The sequence below is a fragment of the Exophiala oligosperma genome (assembly GCF_000835515.1).
Source record: "Exophiala oligosperma strain CBS 72588 unplaced genomic scaffold supercont1.5, whole genome shotgun sequence".
Taxonomy (NCBI): Eukaryota; Fungi; Ascomycota; class Eurotiomycetes; order Chaetothyriales; family Herpotrichiellaceae; genus Exophiala; species Exophiala oligosperma.
The window spans coordinates 343,574-364,524 of record NW_015622822.1 but is presented as its reverse complement, the minus strand read 5'-3'; the positions used below and the strand labels follow the sequence as shown (position 1 = coordinate 364,524).

General features: G+C 50.8%; 7 protein-coding genes across 7 annotated transcripts; 5 read left to right on the top strand and 2 right to left on the bottom strand.

Annotated features, from left to right (window-relative positions):
• Positions 1-89: 89 nt before the first annotated feature.
• On the top strand, positions 90-3,019 carry PV06_05521 (uncharacterized protein). Its single transcript, XM_016406537.1, has 3 exons — positions 90-697; positions 762-1,057; positions 1,203-3,019. The coding sequence occupies exons 1-3, from the start codon at positions 655-657 to the stop codon at positions 1,587-1,589; spliced, it is 726 nt and encodes a 241-aa protein (XP_016262141.1). The 5' UTR covers positions 90-654; the 3' UTR covers positions 1,590-3,019.
• PV06_05520 (uncharacterized protein) lies at positions 2,232-5,681 on the bottom strand. Its single transcript, XM_016406536.1, has 3 exons — positions 5,386-5,681; positions 2,875-5,328; positions 2,232-2,817 (listed from the first exon to the last, which is right to left on the bottom strand). Exons 1-3 carry the CDS (start codon positions 5,462-5,464, stop codon positions 2,585-2,587), a joined length of 2,766 nt encoding a protein of 921 aa, XP_016262140.1. The 5' UTR covers positions 5,465-5,681; the 3' UTR covers positions 2,232-2,584.
• A 132-nt stretch (positions 5,682-5,813) lies between these two features.
• PV06_05519 (uncharacterized protein) lies at positions 5,814-7,398 on the top strand. The gene is made up of 2 exons (XM_016406535.1): positions 5,814-5,972; positions 6,048-7,398. The coding sequence occupies exons 1-2, from the start codon at positions 5,920-5,922 to the stop codon at positions 6,724-6,726; spliced, it is 732 nt and encodes a 243-aa protein (XP_016262139.1). The 5' UTR covers positions 5,814-5,919; the 3' UTR covers positions 6,727-7,398.
• On the bottom strand, positions 6,694-9,201 carry PV06_05518 (uncharacterized protein). Its single transcript, XM_016406534.1, has 3 exons — positions 8,460-9,201; positions 8,137-8,411; positions 6,694-8,080 (listed from the first exon to the last, which is right to left on the bottom strand). The coding sequence occupies exons 1-3, from the start codon at positions 8,574-8,576 to the stop codon at positions 7,516-7,518; spliced, it is 957 nt and encodes a 318-aa protein (XP_016262138.1). The 5' UTR covers positions 8,577-9,201; the 3' UTR covers positions 6,694-7,515.
• A 1,679-nt stretch (positions 9,202-10,880) lies between these two features.
• On the top strand, positions 10,881-12,661 carry PV06_05517 (uncharacterized protein). Its single transcript, XM_016406533.1, has one exon. It carries the CDS (start codon positions 11,569-11,571, stop codon positions 12,247-12,249), a length of 681 nt encoding a protein of 226 aa, XP_016262137.1. The 5' UTR covers positions 10,881-11,568; the 3' UTR covers positions 12,250-12,661.
• Positions 12,661-16,491, top strand: PV06_05516 (uncharacterized protein). The gene is made up of 2 exons (XM_016406532.1): positions 12,661-12,966; positions 13,102-16,491. The coding sequence occupies exons 1-2, from the start codon at positions 12,903-12,905 to the stop codon at positions 16,320-16,322; spliced, it is 3,285 nt and encodes a 1,094-aa protein (XP_016262136.1). The 5' UTR covers positions 12,661-12,902; the 3' UTR covers positions 16,323-16,491.
• A 687-nt stretch (positions 16,492-17,178) lies between these two features.
• On the top strand, positions 17,179-20,950 carry PV06_05515 (uncharacterized protein). The gene is made up of 2 exons (XM_016406531.1): positions 17,179-17,843; positions 17,903-20,950. Exons 1-2 carry the CDS (start codon positions 17,459-17,461, stop codon positions 20,662-20,664), a joined length of 3,147 nt encoding a protein of 1,048 aa, XP_016262135.1. The 5' UTR covers positions 17,179-17,458; the 3' UTR covers positions 20,665-20,950.
• The last annotated feature ends 1 nt before the right edge of the window (position 20,951 follows it).

Here is a 20,951-nt window from a genome sequence, read left to right as displayed (position 1 = left end):
GGCGGTGGCAGCCTCGTCGGCAACGTCCGATCCTACCTAGAAAACCGGGAGTACGAGTTGAGGCATTTGGTTAACTCTGCTGGACAGGGCCAGAATCTGTGTTCTTAGGAGAGCCATTGGTTTTCCCCACAGATGATCGATCTGGCCTCCTAGGTGCTCTAATCTAAGAAAAGAACATTCAGTTTGGTTCATCATGGTCAGACATTGGCTGGCGAGGCGGCAGCACTTGGTCAAAGGGCGAACGAACATAAAATGTCCAATGATAATGGTTCTTCTATTAGACCTGCCGAAGAGGTAACTCAGACTCATAGTCAATACCCTACACGCCGAGGATAGGTTGTTATATCAGTAGGTCATCAATCACGTCAATAGAGACATGATGTGTCGATGAGAGACCACAAGGCTGAAGATGAACAAATACTCCATACTTAACGGGTCAACTTCGGCTTCTCTGTCAACGAACATCTGTCCTCCGATGCTGGCAATGGATGAGAGGTAGAGTCAACGACACACATTAACAATTCACCACAGAGTAAATAACAAGGCAAAACAATGCGCGTTCAATGACCTTTACAGATGTTACAGACGACTTGACATTTTCTTCATAGTAGTCTACCGAGACTGGAAACCAACACCATCACCACTACCACCAAGATGTCCTCACCACCTCAAAAAGTTTCCCTCTACTCCGTCAACGGTATGTATATCATTACTCATCTCTTCCAGTGCAGACATCCCAGATCTAACTCGGTTTTGCACAGATCTCAAAAATGCCACCGACGACGCGTTGGCACCGTACCTCACGAGCCTCCCCAAACCATACACGTTCAAACAACAACACTCCAGCACCAACGTCCGACTGATCCTGGGCTACAGCGCGGTCGTGATAGCTGGGATACTCTTCTACGCCGACTACAAACTAGGTTGGGACGCGACAAAGGCATACACCGGTCCGGCCTGCGTGGCGTACTTTGTCCTCAATGGTCTATTGACTTATTGGATCTGGGCTGTCGAAGCTGGTACAGTGTTTGTCGGTACGAGAGAGGGAGGACAAAAGGTTAGACCACTGTTTTTATCGCTCTCCCACACACACACACACACATGCTTCAAACCCCCCAAATTTAGTTCCTCCACCGTTTCCTCAAGTCTTTCCGCAATACCGATACTGACGATTACTCTTCGTGGTTTCGTGGTGTATACAGTTGACCCTAAAATCCTCGACTCAAAAGTACAAACCAAGTTACAAACTCAAAGTGTCTTACGAGGCGCCGTCGGGCAAAAAGTGGCAAGACAGAGAGATCGAAGGCTCATTCACACAATGGTTCAACACCCACGGATACCTGCAAAAGAAGGAACTCCAGTCCTGGCTGGCACAGAACATTGAAGTCTTGGGCGTGGCACAAAAGGAAGGAAAAGCCGCCGTCGAACCCACCACGGAAATCCCGGCAATTGACGATGCCACACTGGCAGCCATCTCGGGAGCGGGAGGTATGAGTTTCTCGTCGGGCGCCGACGCGGGGACCGTACCTGTTCCAGCTACACCTTCAACAACAGCCAAAAAGGGAAGATCGAAGAAGAAGACGACGTAGGCCAATTTGTCGACCACCGCACCAGAATATGACGCATCCAAAATCCATCTGTCCTAGGTTCATCACCCTTTTTGCCAGTCCTATGACATGCATGCGCGCGACTAAGGGTTTCTGAGGTGGAAGACGCGGGACCAGAAAATACCCATCACCCTATCAATCTCACTTCAGACGTCGTAGAGCAGTGGGGGGGGCGGTTATTTCCAGACACGCATCGATTCCACGGTACTGTGAAGACCAACCTCGGCGCTGAAAACCAGGCCCACCCGCTCATACGGGACCTATTTCACACACTCGTCTGACACCTTCGGCGAGAGTGATCTACATTGACACCGAGAGTCGAGTAAGCCTCGAGAAGAACCGCCGTGAACTCGGAACTCGTGACTGTATGAGCGTGGGATTGGTTTCCTCTTTGGACTGGACGAGAATGAACCCGGTCCAGTCAGTGGCTGCCCATTCAGGATTCCTTTACCAGACCACGTCAAAAGTGCAGGACACTAGAAAGACTCGGGGATAGAATCAAACTGGTCGTGAATGGCAAGTGAGTCTCGGATGCTCCTCGTCTCTACCTTCCAAACGGACGGAAATTTTGAAAGGATACCTCTCGCGACATTCAGTATGAGCTTGATACACAATGAACGTAATGATCGGATGCGCATCTTCTCTCTACCTTTGCAAAATTCTGTTCAATTCTCATTTCATTCACTCAGGCCGCGGGACATTCATCAAACTTTCTCTCCCGTCTCATTTCTTCTCCTCGTGCTGCTACACATTCGATTGTACGGGCAGAAATTATCCTTCGGTCTCGTCCTTTGTGTCTAATTTTTTTTTGAATCGTCATTCAGCAAAGCAAGCCAGCAAAACCAGCGCTACTATTTCCCCGTTGTACGGAACGACAACAACAACAACAAAATACTGGAGTACCACCAAGTCTCCTATATCCCCCTGAGAAATGCATACGTCCGTACACCCTTTGATCTCGTTCCATGCATATATGCTCACGACAACACCGAGATGATCGCGCCCGACAAGCCGGCTTCATCTGTCCGAACAGATACCTTGACTGTGACGCCCGACTTGGCAGAAAACACCATCTTGACAAGCGCAGCAACGCGTCCACCGGTCACTGACTTGCCGTAAAGTTTCAGAGTATGCGTGCTGTTGGACAAAACCACGTCTGTGCCTTCGAGGGGTTGTAGAGAAAGTGTCTGGGTGAGTTGTTCCGTAGCGTCTGAAGGATCAAAAATTAGCATGAAGCACGCTCCAACCGAGCGTCGTAAATACTTACCTGCCAGGCTTTTAACGCTCGCCAGTTGCAATGTGTCGCTAGATTCTTCGCCGTTGGCACCTGTTCCCTCCCAAATGTGATCAAAGCTACCAGCAAAGGCAGGTGAGACAAAGTCTGCTCCTGTGAGCTCGAGATTCTCGACCTCATACTCGTCTTCGTATCCGCCTTCTTCGGCCTCGCCTGTGGTTGGGTCGATTTCTTTGCTGGTGAATTTGAGGACGTTGCTGAATGTGCTGATAGGGAAAGATGCCTCTCCTTCGACCTTTTTGAAAGCGACATAAACAACGCCAGGCTCGTTGGTCTTCAGAGCATTGGCAGGGATGATGAATTCCTCTTCCAGAATCGGCTCTTCGTCTTCAGATGTTGTAGCTAGGACTGAAACGTTTTCAAGCACTGTTTGGTCCAATGTGTTCTTGATGTCATACTGGATAACCACATGCTCCTTGAAGATATGCTTGACTGCGGAAACGACGTACTCGGTCTCGCTCTCCGTAAGCGCAACCACAGAGCTGGACTTGAGCACCGGCCCGTAAGCGGCAAGCTCAGGTATTCTCGAGAATTCTTGGGTATACTTCTGGGCGGCAGCTGCGGCAGATGGACCGTCTGCAAGACCATTTGCCTTTGGCTTGGCTGGTCCGGTGCTGGGAGCCTTGAGCGTTGGGGTAGCGGTGGTGAGCTTCTTGGTCCGTTCTTCGGCCAAGGCCTGCTCCTGTGAGACCACCGGGACCAGGCTAATGTCGAAAGCTTTGCTGAAGACCGACTTATCGTCTGATGTCACATACATGACGAGTTTGTGTTCGAAGGTTGATAATGAGTATGTTGAATCGTTCTTGACAAATCGTTCGGCAATATCGTCTTCTTCATCCATCAACCGCAAGTTCAGTGCGGCTCGGTCACGAACCTCGTCATCTGTATCGTCCAAGCACCTCGTCAACAATACCTTGACACTCTTCTTGACCTCCGGGTCCTTTTGTCCAACACCGAATTTCGCTAAGGCAGTCACTGCGGCGGCTCTAACCAAAGCATTCTCCAGAACGACTCTGTTGTAGATGTATCGGATGTACTTTGTGGGCTGCGGTGTCTTTGGACCTTCGACGCCGATCAAGTGCAAGATGCGGACGGCAAGCTTTGTGAACTCGCAATCCTCGATGAACTCGCATAGATGTGACAAAGTTTCTTCCTTGCTTCCCGGCACGAACTTAATCAGGTCAAACATACTCTCAACAACAGCACGCTTAAATTCGTAGCCACCCTCATCGCGGAGAATCGTACTCAGGAATGTGAGCATACCAGCTTGCTTGCTAGGGAACTTCATGCAGAGAGTACGGATCGCTTCAACAATGGTGATCTTGAATTCGTCCGTGATCTCGGCCATGAATCCTTGGATCTGCTTCATCAATCGGTCAACGCTAGCTTCATTACCAGTCTTGAGCAGAGTAGTGATAGCAAAGGTCGCAATGCTTCGATTGCTGTTGGAGATCAGTGCCTCGATGTCGGGGTTGGCGGAATGTACGGCTTGCGGCTTGAAGGACGCGAAAGAATGGAGGATCCGAATAGCCGCAAATTTGGTGACTGCTCGGGGTGAAGTCAGGAAAGACTGCAGAACATGGATCGCCTGTGCCGCCTCGGCATCAGTCACATCTGGCATGTTGCAGATTGCCTTGGCTGCTTCGAAATTGACCATTTCACTCTTGTGTCGCAGCCAAGTATCAAGCATCTGCATCATGGGTTTCCTCAGGCTGGCATCTTCTTCCGCGAGTCGAGCAGCTAGTCGGACAAGCATCATGACACCAGCCGGGCTCTTGACAGCTCCCGCCGCGCCATATTGCTGCACCATCTTGACCAAGGCCATCCGATCATGAGATCGCATCTGATACAGCAAACCGATAGCGTGGTACTGATTCATGTAATTTGTGTTGGCTGCTGCCAGGGAGTGTTGAGAACTGCCCCCAAAGCTCAAGAAGCCACCACCAGATTTCGATGAGGACGCTGCCTCCTGGGTTTCGCTCTGCCACCTTCTAACCACATCTCTCGCTATTGGCAGGAGATGATACGAGGACACTAGCGCCGCAGAAGAAACTGCTGGAGACTTATCGACTATGGCAGTCTTGATCAGTCGTTCAATACCTTGGACTGTGGTGGCGTCGATGATTCTGCAGAGTGCTCGGATAGAATTGGCTTTGTAGATGATCTCACTTCCCACCGTCATATCCTTCATGATGATACTGGTAGACATTATCACATCCTCGGCCGTATGGGCCAGCTCTTTCAAAATCAGATAGACCATTTGGCGTAAGGAGGGGTCCTTGTTCTGGAATAATTTGGAAATACCGAAAAACAACGTCGTAGCTTCATTCGTAGGGAACTTCTCCCCGGTAAAGAGGAGGACGCCGATCTTCGTGAGAAGTGTCCGGCATTTTCGAGGGGAGATGGGGGAGGAATTGAACAATCGAGCTGAAGTACGGTCAGTTGGGAGTATGCCAAAATGTCACAATAAGCGCAAAAGTATACCATCTTGAAAGACAGAGGTACGGTCCAGCTTGAAGCCGACGGAGTGGTCAGCATCCTCGTCCTTCTTTGCGTAACTCATTGTAAATATGGTCCTTCGTGTATTCTTGGGTGTATGTTGGAGTTGGATAACGAGGATGCCCTGAAAAGCACAAGGAGAATAACGGGAATTTGGCGTGGACTACCGCACGATCATGTCGCGGAGAAGGAAGAAAGGAAGAGTATGTCTGGAGAGGGAGAGACTGACGTGGATTGCACGCTGAAAGAGTGTCAACAAGGGAAAAGTGTCGACGTGAGGCCGTTGAAAGTCGCAGGGGGATGTCTACAGTGTCCTCGCCGAAGCCAAATTCTTGTGGAGTGCGCGTTGTGCGCCACACTTGAAAGCCACTGTGGCTGTAGCGTGTCTTGTCACATTGACGACGCTTCAGATCCTTCACTTCATCCCAGATCATTGGTGCCTAGACAAAATTCGACACCTAGTTGGAGGTCAGGATGAAAATTTGAAGGTGCTGCGATCACTCCATATCTCTCTTCAACATGGATATGCCAGTCAATGTGCCAGTTGATGACCCGAATGCCGATACAGAATGGTAAGCGAAATACATCTGCCCTGTGTCTACCCGCCCTGTTGCAAGCAAAGATTCATGTTCATACTTTGATGACAGGAATGATATTCTCCGCAAACATGGCATCATCCCAGAGAAGCCAAAAGATCCAGAGCCAATCATTCAAGAAGCTCTTCTCGAGGCTACACGCAAAGCCCACGAGAATCGGCTCGAGGATAAAGACTTAGATGAACTCGCCGACCTGGAGGATGAAGAGGACGAGGCATTTTTGGAGCAGTACCGGCAACGTCGCCTCGCCGAACTCTCAACTCTTCAGAAGAAAAGTGTCTATGGTCAAGTCTATCCACTTCAGAAGCCCGACTATGCGCGAGACGTCACGGACGAGAGTGCCAATGCATTTGTACTTGTCAACTTGACGTCTTCGCTTGGAACGAATGTCGAGTCCCGAGTTTTGACTGAAGTCTGGCGTCAAGCAGCGGCAAAGTATGGCGATATCAAATTCTGCCAGATAAGAGCCGACCTGTGTATCGAAGGTTACCCTGAACGCAACACACCAACAATTCTGATCTACAAGGACGGTGATATCAGGAGGCAGGTTATAACCCTGGCACAGTTGAACGGACCACGGACGAATCTTCGCAACATCGAGCAGCTTCTCGTGGACGTTGGCGCGATCAACGAGAACGACATGCGCCTTAAGCGAAAAGATAGTGAGGAAGAGCTCGGCGGCAACAAAAAACCCATAGATGATGATGGTGATGATGATGATTGGGACTAGCGACGAAATTTTAGATCGGTCAAGCTATACGGACCAAAACCACTCTCTACGAACCCTTACAGTCCCTAAGTTTCTCCGCGAAGCTCAGTATTCGACCACCAAGCACTCTCAAAATTTGCACAGCTCAATTCCGCAGGCTGCTGCTAAAATGCTAGGTCGAGATGACAACGGACCGCTCAAAGGATATGATCGATTCCGCCTGTAGTCTGCCAGTCTTCTGGTATATAACTTCCGTCAGTCTTCAAGGGCCCTCGCGAGACAGACTTCTCTGCTCTGGTCCGAGTGTCGATCAAACTGGCAGTGTCGAGAAAACAGTCAACGCATCCTAGTCTCTAGCCAGCTTGATACGCTGCCGTCGGCTCTCGCTTGTTCGGGTAGCAAATGACACTCGAACCAGCCGATGCTGCATATGCGGCTGCGGTTCGAGGTAGAGCCGTGTCGCCTGTAGAAAATATGTTTATTTTCGAGTTTGCCTGAGCATCATGAAATGATAGTGTCGTGTAGACACTCTGATCCAGAGCATCAACCTTGGACTCAAAAAAGATTCTCAAGCATTGAAGAGGCTCTCAAGTTGTCGATCCCGTCATGGGACACAAAGCAGCCTCTCGACGACAAAGATAGGACCCTTCAGTCAAAAGAGCTCAAACAAGTCCTCCTAATTCAAAATATTTGTTGATGTAAAGTGCACCATGACGCCTCGCTTAAATCAAAATTCCAGTACTAGATATCCCACAAAGCCATGGTGAACCAACAAATCAGCAGACTCCCTGCATAGGGAGCCAAATAAATTCAAATCAACTCGTCCCGACCACCTGCGACTGCACTCTCGCTAATCGCCTGCCTAACATCGCTCTCCAAAAAGATTGGCCCTTGGCCATCACACCTGGCCATCTTCTTCAATCGTTCACATACATCGCCTACATCAACCAGACCCTTCCGGAACAACTCGTGCGCCTGGATATAATCCCAGGTTGCACCAGCGCCGAGTAGTTGTTCGCCAGTCTCGTCATCGATGGTGATGGTCCTCATCGTGCCGAAATGTGCGTATTTGGAGAACGGCTCAGCTCCAGAGGCCATGCTACTGGGCGAGGAGCGTGGCTTTGCAGGTAGATCTGTCGGTACGAAACGCATGGGACCGACCAAAGCATCGGGCTCTTCCATGAACGGTGTGGGCCCGTTGGACGCAGAACCAGACGTAGCTCGCAAGATTTCGTTCTCGGTTGCGACTTTGGCCAGTTCCCGACGTAGCCTTTCATTCTCGCCATTCAAAGTCATCGATTGGCGCTGCAAAGTGGAAAGTCTGGCTTCGAGGTCCTTTACGTGTTTTTCTTTCCTTTCTCTGAATGCGCGTTGCCTATTTATTACATCAGCAATCCCATTGCCATACGCAACACGATATTAAATCCCTACGCTGCTCGGTTCTGCGCCTTCCGCTTGTTTTGTTGCGGTGTCAATAAGTCCTTCTCTTCACTGCTACTTCGGCCAACAACTGTCTCTTCTGCGGGCACTTCCGCTACCGTTGCAGTGAATCCTTTCGAGTCGCCATCAGGTATGGATAACATCGAATCCTGATGTACATCGAGCGGAGGGGATACGTTATTGGGTTGATGTGGCTGGGCGAGAAACGTGGAGGGGTCATAGTGGAAATTTTGCTGAAAGGCAGCGAAAGCGGAATCATATTGGTCCTGTGAGACTGTCAAAGGAGCCAGATCGACGTCCAAAGAGGTACTCACATTGGAGGCATTAGGATTGAAGTCGTCCAGTGTCGGCGCATGGTTGTTGCTGGGCGTGTGTGAGAGTCCAAAGAATTGGTACGGTTGGGGGGCAGAAGTAAAATATGAGAAATCCATGGCTCGGGTGGTTGTTCTGATAGAAGCTGACTTTGAGGATACTGCTGCCACCGATGCCACTCGGAAAGATACCGCAGTTGCACGAACTCGAACCAATGTTCAATCGAAGGACGGGAATGTAAGCGTGCACAATGCGACCACAACACAATTCAGAGCGGATACGTAGATGTACTTTGGTCGTCTTTGTGCGAGGATCAGGGAATAGCAATTGGAAAGTGAGGCTGAGGTTGTTGAGGGCTTGTATTGAATTGAGGGCGATCAGAAAAAGAGGTGTCAGGGAGTCGTCACCTCGTTGGAGGACATTTCTTCGGTGTGAAACCGCCTTTCTCAGAGATATCGAGGGGTTAATCGCCAGCGGTCGAGACGCTCGAATGAAGTCGACGAAGACGGTTGTTGTTGAGGAGTATGGCCGTTTTGGAACGGGTAGCGAGGACAGAAGGATTCCAGGCGATCGGCGTGGATTTCCCCGAAATAAAGTGGAGGGGTCGCAGTCCAGGGCTCTCATTACACAATTCCCTGTCTATCAACAGCACATGTTGCAACAAGAATACGATCGACCTCGTATTGTGTTATCGGCTTCACAAAGACGTGCAGAATGATCCAACCTGCCAGACTGATGGTTAAGTCGGACCGAGGCGCTCTCGGTGGCTATTGACACTCTGTCTGCCTTAAAGCTCTACAGTCCCTCGAGGTGCACACTGTGAACGACAACATCCGAGCAGTCGCGTATTAGTCAGTTTGCCTTGGGCGACGCCGCTCATCTTCCGAGTCCCTGTGCTCAAACCAAAATGCACCAAGTCTACGAATACGGTCTATCCAGGTCCCAGTCTGGTACCGGCCTAGCGAACTATCCACGGCCCTGCAGGGCGAGTCTACCAGGGATCGTGCATTGACATATGCGAGAACCGCCACTCAGAGACTGAAATGATACCGCAAGCAGGGGGTTTTTGCACCTGAGTCAGCAATTCAAAAAGTCCTCTGGTGCCATTTAGGCTTTGGACTGGGCCTCCGCCATCAAGCCCTCAACAAAAGATGGGCTATAAAATTACTCGTTGCGCGCTCCAGCAGATCCCGTGTCTCCCAAGGTCTCCCAACATGGTTCAGGTTCCGAGGTGGCCCAAACAAGTCAGATCAGCCTCAAGTTGCATCATCTACGGCTTGAAAAAGGGCAGTCAACACCAAGACCCTGATTGTGTCTAGGCATAAGCACCACCAGAAGGCATCTATCGAACCCGCCGTGGCCTAGGAGTAATGCCAGTCGTCTGGGTCCGGTGGGAGAGCGGCGGTCTGAAATCAACGGCTGACTACGGAGTACAGTAGGTTGGCCCTTGTGCATATTGACTTGGGGGCCAGCAACGTGTAAAGTCGACCGCCAGTCGCTGAAGTAAGCGGGAGCAGTCAACCCTCTCTCTTCACTGGTGGCAGCGGAGATTATGCGTTTTCAGTCACAATGTGCTCTCTCAGGTCTACTCCGTACCTACGAGGTACTTTAAGTCTTCTGCGTGTATCGAGTACGCTGACTTTCACACCAAGAATGCTAGTGTTGGGTGCGTATAGCCAAACCACGCCGCTTAATGGTGCTACACGAGATCCGGAGCGAAGTCTCAAGTAACTACAGTACATCAATTACCCTTAGAGATGGTGGTCTATACCACCAAAATAAGCACAGGTACGCTTTGACAGTCTGTCTTATTGCCATTGTTCCTTGTTGCAAAATTTGAAGTGGGAACAAGTCGGCACAAACAAGATAGATAGTCTGCACTGATGGCTCGAGAGAATATCGATGATGATTAGCTGGTATTCGAGGCAGTTCACCCTTCACAAATCCCACACCGTTGTGGGCTTCCAAGAATCATTGAGTCGCCTGCCCATGGCCTGCTCGATTGCTATGCTTTGTGCGAAGCGGATTTGTAACGCCACCGAAGGCTCAACAAATTGCTTGAAGCATCAATCCAACAGCTGATGCGACTGTTTTCCTCCATGGTATTTGTTGTAGGCTCATGGAGATTGTCGTCGTGATTGTGAGGTCAGTGTGACCTTTTCTGGTTCATGAAGCAAGTGGCCCGAGATACAGGTACAGAGGAGCGAGTTATATAGCCCAACGTAGTCTCTAGGTACTTGGCTGGCGAGCTGGCGACTGCAATTAATGGTGCTAACTGAGTAAATGTAGAGTCGAGAATGATCTGTATCACACCACGAATAATGAGAATAAAAACAGACAAAGTGAATGGTGCGTTTGGTCGCTTAACCTTGACCCAGTCGAAACGGCCATCGAAGATGAGTTGGTTGTCTGCGGTGGCTGGTGCTATAACTAACGCGAGGAAGGGCCTATTTATTGGAAATGGCGCGCCAGTGGAAACTCGCCTACCACACCCAACGTTAACTGTACAGGTAGGTAATTAATAAATACTTGTCGATATCACGGGCATGAGATTGAGTGGCTTGCATCCTCCGTACGGATATCCTTACCCACACTTGTTGGTTCTCGCTACACCGGCTGGCTATTCCTCGCGATCGAATCGCCTCCCCGACCTTTGCCCAGGCAGTCAAATCAGACTACATCAATCTGACGCACCTCTCCAGGCCTCGGGAGGTTCGCTGCCACCATCTGTCTTGTCACAGTTTTATCATATTCTGAACGGCACCTGGGTGGGACTATTTGAGATTCACCATCGGGTTGAAAAACAGACCTGTCAACTTTGTTCCGCCCGGCGGTGTCTCCTTGGTGCAGAAGAACCCGGCTGCCACGTCACGGAAAGTTCAATCATAAGGCACACGGCGCAAGAAATAACAAACATCAATTCATAACTTTAGGGAGAGTCTTTTTTTGGCCATGTTGCGTTTCTCATAATGCAAGCACCTCACTGCCACAATCGTGGTTTTATGGCAAATTGTGGTGCGGTGGCATATCGGTGTGCTTTGTTCACCTTGTCTTCCGGACGCATCAGGGCATAGTCTCATAAGACACACGCACATTACTCCGTATCGGAAAATGGAATTCTCATCGTCGTCTTCAGAGGCAGGCTCCTCAAGATCCAACCGAGACGCCAGATTTACCGGGATCAACAGCCCCTCCGAGACTTCAAACCACGGCAAAGCACCAGAGGGTACTCCCCAATTCGACATAATTGCATGGTACCCAAAGCACCAAAGCTGTCAGAAATATTTCATAGACCATGCTCAGCATGAACCACTTGTTCAGGCATTTGCGGCCTTCATCAACATCCTACTGCCATTTCAACGACAGCCGCATCCGATCTACAGCACAACGGGCTCTCGGAGTGGCAAGGCCAAAATAGAAAGGGAGAGGACATCTGGTAGCGCTTCCGAATCGGAAGCAGTCGCATCTTCGGTCTCGTTGATTCCGTACGTACGTCGCTTGGTCGTTACCGGAATGGACGTTCCTCAGGTGTTGCATGGATTCTTTGGTGATAATTGGCGGCCTGGCATTGGACCACAACGGGAACAGGAGAGGCGCAATTATCTTTTTGCAGCAAAGAGTGGGGGTTGGGCATCTGTCAAGCGTGACTACGACATGCTGCCGCTCGAGACAGTGCCTTTTATACGGCCACTGTATGATCCAACTGATGGCGAAATCGAGGCTGCCGAACGGGCGTGGAGTGAATGGCTTGCTCAGGAAGACTGGATGGTGGGATCTCGAGCACCAGAATGAATCAAGTCAAAAGAACTTGTGTACTGCGTCTTTTTGGGGCGGCATGTCACTCGCTATGCAGATGCAGCTGTCACGGGGTTGCTCACCTGTCCTTTCTTCATTGAGGTGAGGCTGTTGTGTGCTAGGGCGGCACGGTATTTCGTGGCTTCTGCTAAGATACGTAGTGCTGGGGGCATATCATGTGGATCTAGATGGTCAACTCGACTGTTCCGGTGGCTGGTTAATGATGCCTTCTTGCTGGGAGCATCAAGGGAGCATCACATGGGCATTACTAGCGGTTCATTGCAGCCTCGTTGCCTTAGCGCGAGGCTGAGGGGTGGGATTCAACGCCACATCCCCATTATTTGAGACGAGTTTATCGACGTCCCTCCGTGAAGAAATGTGATAATGAATTGGCATTCGAAAGCGTTAATTTGCCTTTCTTTTCTTCACTTCTCATTATTTGACTTCAATTTTTTCATAACGCATGACACCGTCGCTAAGCGTCTCATTGAAGATTACTGATCCCATTTCGGATGTACTTTCGTCTGAAGTTTACTGCCAGGTATTCTCGACCATCATGATTCGCCACCTCTTCACTACAGACGAGTGCTCATGAATCACTCACACGTCCCTTCGTGGCGCTAACTACATCGCCCTGTTCACAACAAATCATGGCTGCCAATGCGCGTATGCTGCTTGACCCCAAGTCGATAAAGAAGAAATCAAAACCAGAAGGTAACAAACCAGTCGCCCATCCATTGTTTCTTGACTTTCAGCCTTACCTTACCCACATCATATTCGAGCCTCTTCAAGTGTTGTGCTTGTTCCTTCACTAGGACTTCTCTGGAATTGACTTCTGATACCTGGCAGCCAACGTTTCATCGACTGACAACATGCCTCCGAAGCACCAGGCCGCTCTACCTCTCAATCAGGCTGATGCAATACGCACAAACTCAATCTTACCACATACTCCGCCAGGATATTCGGAAGCTCGGACATTGCTGGATCCACGCTCACTCCTCCAGCCTAAGCGGTCTCAGATTTCAAGCCTGAATGCGGGCCGACCAATGCCGTACAGTGGTGCAGACCATGACAATACGCATCCACACCCCTCACATACTCCTGGGTTGAATCGCCAGCATAGCGGTCCTCGGTCTCTGTTAGAGGCTGTGCATGGCGTGGAATCCCGAGTCGGTCATCCCCGGAAGAAGGTGAAGCCAAGTCCCAGCTCTGAGAGCACCGAGTCAAAAAAGGCCTTGAGCTATGCACATCATCCCAGCAGTGGCATCGTTGGCGGATACATGCGTCCCGATCCTGAAAAGTCTGCCGAGAATACATTGAAATCTCTAGTCGACCTCACCAACGACGACGACGGCGATGAAGACGATGACATTGAGATTGTCTCTTCCAGAACCGTGGATGACGAAGAAGTTTGCTACGGTCATTTCTCGACCAACGTACACGCACACCGCATTCCCAAACCCAAGAATATTTCGACTTTTCAGGGAGACAAGGAATGGCCGGTCATGAAATGTACTCTTTTGCGAACACGATCAAACGATACCATCATTGAAGTTTCGGATCCATGGGGCGTCGTGTTCGGTAAGGTAAACGCCGACTTTGCCGCTGCCCTGGCCCCAGTATTGGACGGTCTGCCAGGAGTTCGAACGCAGGCGAGGCTCATCAATCGCCGTAAGAAGCCAAACGAGTGGCCTCACGTCGAATGCTCCGAGTTTCTGAAAATGGTCGTAAATGTCTACGGGCGAAGAAGGGATGTCGCAAAAATCGGACGACACTTTGGACAACATAACTTTTGGTTTCGCCCACCAATGGCTCCTGAGCCTGGTATCCCAATCGTCAATCCACACCAGAAGAAGGATCTCCTACCTCAGATTACCAGAAAGACCGGACACACTCCTATTCTTTCCGATGCCCGTACTCTGGAAGAAGCAACAGAAGCCGTATCGAAGCTCTTTGACTCATTTGCGCATGCCGGAAGTGCTTTGGAAGAGAGCGACCCGCCCTCGTCGGTCATTACAACTCCTTTGTTAAGCCATCAAAAACAGGCGCTCACGTTCATGCTCCGCCATGAGAAAGCGAGAACATTCGGGACTGATGAGTCGGACAATTCTTCTTTGTGGAGACGGGTGACCACTAAGATTGGTGCCACGGTCTATCGCGAGGTTGTCAGTGGAATCTCAGTAAAAGACGAGCCGGATCAAGTCTTTGGAGGACTGCTCGCCGATGTCATGGGTCTCGGAAAGACTTTGGAGGCCTTGTCACTGATAGCGAGCACGCTAGACGAGGCGATGGAATTCAGCAAGGAGAAGATCGTTCGAGATGATCAAAACGTGCTTCTGGCGAACACTCAGGCAACATTGATTGTCTGTCCTACAAGTACGGTCAAGAATTGGGAGGACCAAATTGCGGCGCATATGGATTCGGATGCTGTGTCTTATTACGTCTATCATGGTCCAAATCGAGAACGGAACCCGTACAAGTTGTCAAAGTTCGACATCATCATCGCCACCTACGGGGTTGTGGCCTCCGAGTTCTCGGGCAGGGGTGCCACTGGTGTCACTCCACTGAAACAGCTGAAGTGGTTCAGAATCATATTGGACGAGGCCCACACGATCCGAGAACACAAAGCTCAGCAATCTCAAGCCATCTACAGCCTAGAGGCCGAGCGTCGATGGTGCCTGACAGGAACACCGATTCAAAATCGTTTGGACGATCTAGGGTCGCTGACCAGGTTTTTACGGCTCTATCCATACGATACGCCAACCCGATTTAACCAGTACATCAGAGGTCCCGCGCAAGCTGGAGACCCGAGTTTCTTGAAAGCTTTGCGAGTGTTTGTCGACTCATTCACCCTCCGACGACTGCGAGACCAGATCGATTTGCCAGAGAGGAAAGACTTTGTGGACTTGCTTGATTTCTCTCCAGAAGAGCGACAACTGCACGATTTTTTCAAGGAAATTGCGCATGTACAGATTCAAGAACTGGCACACATGAAGCAGAAGAGCAGCGGAGTTCAGCATCATGTTCTCCGAGGTATCATGACGCTGCGGCTGATTTGTGCCCATGGCCGTGATCTGCTGAAGGAGAAGGATCTGGAAAAGCTGAAAGGCATCAGTAAAAGTGAGGCTATTGACCTTGACGACTACATGCCCTCTACTATCTCCAGACAGACAGCCTACGAATCTCTGAATCTCATGACTGAGGCCGAACTTGATCTTTGTCGACGATGTGAACGCCGAATAACGGAAATAGAGTTCGAAGATGAGCAAGGCATTCGCTGCTACGTCTTACCGTGCTTCGATTTGATCTGTGCAGAATGCTTCGCAGCGGACAAAAGCACCTTCGACACGAGACCTGACAAAGAACCGGTGACTTGCCCGTACTGCTCCAAAGAAATCGCTGCGCAGTATGTTGGATTTAGTGGATCCACTGCGCAAGAGATCTATGCAGCCCCCGACGACAATATCGCGCAGGACGAGGACGAAGCGACAGCGCACACATACCACGGGCCACATACCAAGACAAAAGCGCTCCTGCAAGATATTGCGGTGATGCAGAAGGACAGTGAGCCTTTGGAAGCTGCTGGTGAACCTCCGCTCAAGTGTGTCGTATTCTCCGAATTTACTTCGCACCTCGACCTGATTGAGATTGCGCTGCGAGACCATGGACACTCGTTTGTGAGGATCGACGGCAAAATGTCGCTAAACAATCGAAAGAAGGCCATGGACGCGTTGGCGTCGGACGACAGTGTCACAATTCTCCTCGCATCGATCAAAGCGGCAGGGCAAGGACTCAATCTCACCGCTGCATCCCGAGCCTTTATCATGGAGCCCATGTGGAATCCAGCCGCAGAGGCACAAGCCGTCGATCGGATCTATCGGATCGGGCAGAAGCGGCCAGTTTTGGTGAAACGATATCAAATGAAAGATAGCATTGAGAGAAAGATCGTCGAGTTGCAGAAGCGCAAGCAACAGTTGGCAGACGTGTCTCTGAACCAGAACCATAAGCAACTCAGCAAGAAGGAGGTGCGAGAACAACATATGAAGGAGATTTTGGCTCTTTTCAAATAAATCAGTGCATCTTATCAGAGCATTTTTGGCGAGCTTTCCAAGATGCTTTGGACATGGAATTTTGGGCGCTGGCGCTGGTGTTTGTATTAGACCTCGAGCCCCTTCAGCTTTTTCAGATGTATCAGAATTATTTGCTTTCTTCGAATACCAGAATAGAGAATTAGAGATCGAAGATGCGCTCAATCACGATGACTCCGTACCTAACGGGCTCCTCCGTAGTCGGTCGTGAAATCCGAATGGAGCGCCCTGTGGCCCATTTGTTACTCCGTATCAGAGACACTCATGGGCAGTACCCGTAGATATTATCCGTACGGCGTAAAGTGAGTAGCTTTGGGTGACAATCGCCCGCCTTTTCATCCACATTCTTACCTAGAAACAAGTACCCCGTCGTGTGCTTCCTACGATTAATGTGCCGGTATATACCTATGTATATGGAGTCTACAACTTAGTGGCAAGCTTACCTAAAAGTGGCCCTAGATCTCTCTGAAGGATGCCTAAATACGGAGTCGCGAGGCTGGAATTTCTTGGTTTCGGTGTGGAAAATACCATGAAATTGTTGAGAATTTGCCATGTGCAATTTTTGGCACCTCTAGACTAGCGAGTCTAGCGGGCGTTAGTGAGACCAAGGAACGAGCTTTCCAGGAGTCGGGGCCTATCGATGCCCCCCATCATCAGCCACTGACGCCTATAACGACCGGCTCCCCCAGGCTAAGCGGCGGCCAATGCCTCAACTTTCTTTCATCGCCATTTGCCCCCCCAATCGAGAGAGCCGGTGCAGCCCATGTTCCTGGCACCTGACACCTCCGACTACCTGGAAACCTAGATCGAATTTATTGACTTTTGCTGTCGACATGGGCTCGAACTGGAAAATTCCTTCACCTGCGGCAAAAATCTTTGTATTTTGAGGAAACTTCCCTGACTGACCTTGCCTCATCGCTTGTTAATCCGTGGTGCGGGACCGGGATCGAGAGTACCATTGATCGATCTCTTTGTACACCGACCGCTTCTCAAGTCCGCATTTTCACCCTCGACCATACGGTCTTCTTTTCCGGGCCATGTGTGGACCGTTATAGAGCTATATTTATTTGTATTCTCCTAATCCTAGACCGGTCCTTATCGCCCAGAGACTGTCCAGAATGGTCGTGGTCGATCACCACGAATACCTTTGCGAGGAAGAGAAGCGTCTGAAAGAGGACCGCGAGCGGACAAAATACTGGAAGAAATGGGGGCCATACGTTGCTGAGCGGCAGTGGGCCACGGTCCGCGAAGACTACTCTGACAACGGAGACGCTTGGAGTCACTTCTCTCACGAGCAAGCCCGGTCCAGAGCATATCGATGGGGTGAGGACGGCATTGCCGGGGTCTCTGACAGCCATGGCTTGCAGAACATTGCCTTTGCCTTTTGGAACGAGAAGGATGAGTACTTGAAGGAAAGACTGTTCGGTCTGAGCAATCCCCAGGGCAATCATGGCGAGAGTATCAAGGAGGCACACTTCCATCTTGATAACACGCCTACCCACTGTGAGTCTTGGTCCAAGAATGCTGCGTCCGGATGGGTCGCTAATCTCGTGTGTATACAGCGTACATGAAATACCTCTACAAATACCCGCAAAGAAGATTCCCCTACGAGCAATTGATCGAAGAGAATGCGAAGCGGGGCAAACAAGAGCGCGAGTACAACATCATCGACTCGGATGCCTTCAAGGACAATCGCTACTTTGATATCTTTATTGAGACATGTAAAGAGACGGATGACCCGGACGAGCTCCTGTTCCGTGTGACAGCGTACAACCGGGGTCCGGAGGCCGCACCTCTTCACATCATCCCGCACATGTGGTTCAGAAATACTTGGACTTGGGGCCATGAGCCTGAGAAGCTCAAGCCGAATGTGCGCATGGTTGGCCCCATGACTGCCCAGTCCAAGCACCACAAGCTGGGCACTCGGTTCTTCCAACTGTCTGCGTCCCCCGGGTGTGGGCCAGAGGCTGATGATGTCCATCCGCAACTCATGTTTACGGAGAACGACACCAACCATGACCGGCTGTATCAAGTCAAGAACAAGCAGCCCTATGTCAAGGATGCTTTCCATCGCTGGATTGTGGATGAGGAAAAGGGTGCCATCAACCCTCGATGTTCAGGAACAAAATGTGCCGCTTGGTATGACTTTGGTCAAGGCGAAGGTGTCCCTCCTGGAGAATGTGCTGTGGTCAGATTTAGATTGTCGCGCAAGTATGACGGCTATCTCAACGAAGAGCTCCTCGACGACATCATGGAGCAAAGGCGCCAGGAAGCGGATGAATTTTACTACCGCATCAGCCCCCTTCCAATGGCTGACGATTTGAGGAACATCCAGAGACAAGCGCTGTCTGGCATGCTATGGTGCAAGCAGCATTACTACTTTATCTGGGATCAATGGGCCAATGGTGACCCCAATATGCCTCCACCACCGCCTAATCGCAAGAACGTCCGAAACTCGCATTGGAAGCATATGTACTTGGATGATATCTTGTCCATGCCCGACTCCTGGGAGTATCCGTTCTTTGCCGCATGGGATTCTGCGTTCCACTGTATTCCTCTTGCCATGGTGGACCCGGAGTTTGCGAAGAAACAGCTCGACCTGTTTACCCGAGAGTGGTACATGCATCCCAACGGACAACTGCCGGCGTATGAGTGGAATTTCGGAGACGTCAACCCGCCCGTGCATGCATGGTCAGTCTTCAGGACTTTCAAGATTGAAAGAAAAATGTACGGCCGACAAGATCTCGACTTTCTCGAACGTGTATTCCAGAAACTGCTGCTCAACTTTACGTGGTGGGTGAACCGCAAAGACTTCGATGGCAAGAACGTTTTCGAGGGTGGTTTCCTGGGTCTGGACAACATCGGTTTGTTCAACCGCTCCGAGCCCTTGCCTACTGGTGGTGTTCTGGAGCAGGCCGACAGTACGGGGTGGATGGCTTTCTACTGCCTTTGCATGCTCAACATATCTCTGGAGCTGGCGAAACACCGACGTACCTACGAAGACATTGCATCCAAATTCTTTGAGCATTTCATCCTGATATCCGACGCCATGACTTTCAGGTCGGGCGGACAGGAGACGAGTTTGTGGAACGATGAAGACGGCTTCTACTACGATGCGATCTCCTGGGGTGGGCCTTGGACGCAGCAGATGCCCGTACGGTCCTTGGTCGGCCTTATCCCCCTGTATGCGGTCCTGACTCTCGAACCGGAGCTCATCAACAAATTCCCCAATTTCAAACGTAGGATGGAGTGGTTCATTGAGAACCGCCACGACGTGGCAGAGCGCAACATCGCCTCCATGCGCAAGAGAGGTAAAGATCAGCGCCTGTTGTTGTCGCTGGTTAGCAAGGACAGGCTCGAAAAGATTCTGAAGAGGATGCTCGATGAGACCGAGTTCCTCGCCGATCACGGCATCCGGAGCTTGTCAAAGTATCACGAAAATCACCCCTACAGCATGGATGTCAATGGTCAGAAGTTTGGTGTCAGCTACGTTTCGGGTGACTCGGATTCCGGCCTCTTTGGTGGAAACTCCAATTGGCGTGGCCCCATCTGGATGGCGGTGAACTTTTTGCTTGTCGAGTCTCTGCTCCGGTTCTACATGTTCTACGGCACCAGTTTCCAGGTCGAGTGCCCGACCGGCTCTGGTGAGTACATGCACCTGGGCCACGTCGCGGAAGAGATCCAGCATCGTCTGCAACATCTCATGGTGCGTGACCACGAAGGTCGTCGTGCGATCAACGCGGGCAACGACACGCTCGACTTTGATCCTCACTGGAGAGACTACCTGTGGTTCTTTGAGTTCTTCGACGGCGACACGGGCCGTGGGCTCGGGGCCTCCCACCAGTGCGGCTGGACGGGTCTGATGGCCAAGATGATCCACGACACCGGCATCAACTGCCGCCTGCCACAGACCCCGAGGACTCCTTCCACGGCCGCCTCCCACTACTTTGACGACATCTACGGCCGTGGCCTCACCCGGAAAAACACTTACGTCGGTACCCCCGGCCCCGGCCCGCGGATGCGACGGTCGTCGACCTCCCGGTCCATCGGCAACCGATCGAGCTTTGTGTCTAGCGTCAATGGCGACGCCAAATCCGAGGACGGTGGCGAAGGCGAACAACACGGCTATTTCCCCAAGGTGCCGTCCCACAGTGGGATGTCGGATTCCGACGCGTGGGGCGAGGAGGACAAGCTGGAAAAGGAGCGCCGGAAGAGCGTCGCCGACAGTCACTTCGAAAAGTACGTCGGGGAGCAACTCAGTCGACTCAAGACGGAAGAAAGCGTCGCGGTCTACGAGGATGAGTTTGAAGCTCAATTGGACTAAGTTGTGAGGTCGAGGGAACTGAGGTAATGCTCACGACGGTGGAGGGTAGATGATTACAGATTGGAAAGGAAAGGGGGGATTGGGAGCATAGAAAGCAACGAGAGCAAAGTAAAAAGGAGCGTCGTTTGGGATGAGCGCGTCTTGCATTTAAGACGAGACGGAAACGTATGGAGCAAGCAAAGCAAAGAGAGGTGCTGTTTACGTACGGAGTCGGTATCCAGGTGGTCGAGGGACTAGCAAACCATCTCAAGTATAGATCATCATTCATCAAATAAAGAAAGACTTGG

Bases quoted from the DNA above. Each gene is read 5' to 3' on its own strand.
- PV06_05517 (XM_016406533.1), top strand. From the start codon at position 11,569: ATGGAATTCTCATCGTCGTCTTCAGAGGCAGGCTCCTCAAGATCCAAC.
- PV06_05518 (XM_016406534.1), bottom strand. From the start codon at position 8,576: ATGGATTTCTCATATTTTACTTCTGCCCCCCAACCGTACCAATTCTTT. The intron at 8,412-8,459 runs GTGAGTACCTCT...ACAGTCTCACAG, and splicing joins TCAATCCTAATGCCTCCAAT to GACCAATATGATTCCGCTTT. The intron at 8,081-8,136 runs GTAGGGATTTAA...TGTAATAAATAG, and splicing joins AAGGCGCAGAACCGAGCAGC to GCAACGCGCATTCAGAGAAA.
- PV06_05520 (XM_016406536.1), bottom strand. From the start codon at position 5,464: ATGAGTTACGCAAAGAAGGACGAGGATGCTGACCACTCCGTCGGCTTC. The intron at 5,329-5,385 runs GTATACTTTTGC...ACCGTACTTCAG, and splicing joins TACCTCTGTCTTTCAAGATG to CTCGATTGTTCAATTCCTCC. The intron at 2,818-2,874 runs GTAAGTATTTAC...TTGATCCTTCAG, and splicing joins GAGCGTTAAAAGCCTGGCAG to ACGCTACGGAACAACTCACC.
- PV06_05515 (XM_016406531.1), top strand. From the start codon at position 17,459: ATGGTCGTGGTCGATCACCACGAATACCTTTGCGAGGAAGAGAAGCGT. The intron at 17,844-17,902 runs GTGAGTCTTGGT...GTGTGTATACAG, and splicing joins TGATAACACGCCTACCCACT to CGTACATGAAATACCTCTAC.
- PV06_05521 (XM_016406537.1), top strand. From the start codon at position 655: ATGTCCTCACCACCTCAAAAAGTTTCCCTCTACTCCGTCAACG. The intron at 698-761 runs GTATGTATATCA...GGTTTTGCACAG, and splicing joins TTCCCTCTACTCCGTCAACG to ATCTCAAAAATGCCACCGAC. The intron at 1,058-1,202 runs GTTAGACCACTG...TGGTGTATACAG, and splicing joins CGAGAGAGGGAGGACAAAAG to TTGACCCTAAAATCCTCGAC.
- PV06_05516 (XM_016406532.1), top strand. From the start codon at position 12,903: ATGGCTGCCAATGCGCGTATGCTGCTTGACCCCAAGTCGATAAAGAAG. The intron at 12,967-13,101 runs GTAACAAACCAG...GATACCTGGCAG, and splicing joins GAAGAAATCAAAACCAGAAG to CCAACGTTTCATCGACTGAC.
- PV06_05519 (XM_016406535.1), top strand. From the start codon at position 5,920: ATGGATATGCCAGTCAATGTGCCAGTTGATGACCCGAATGCCGATACA. The intron at 5,973-6,047 runs GTAAGCGAAATA...CTTTGATGACAG, and splicing joins CCGAATGCCGATACAGAATG to GAATGATATTCTCCGCAAAC.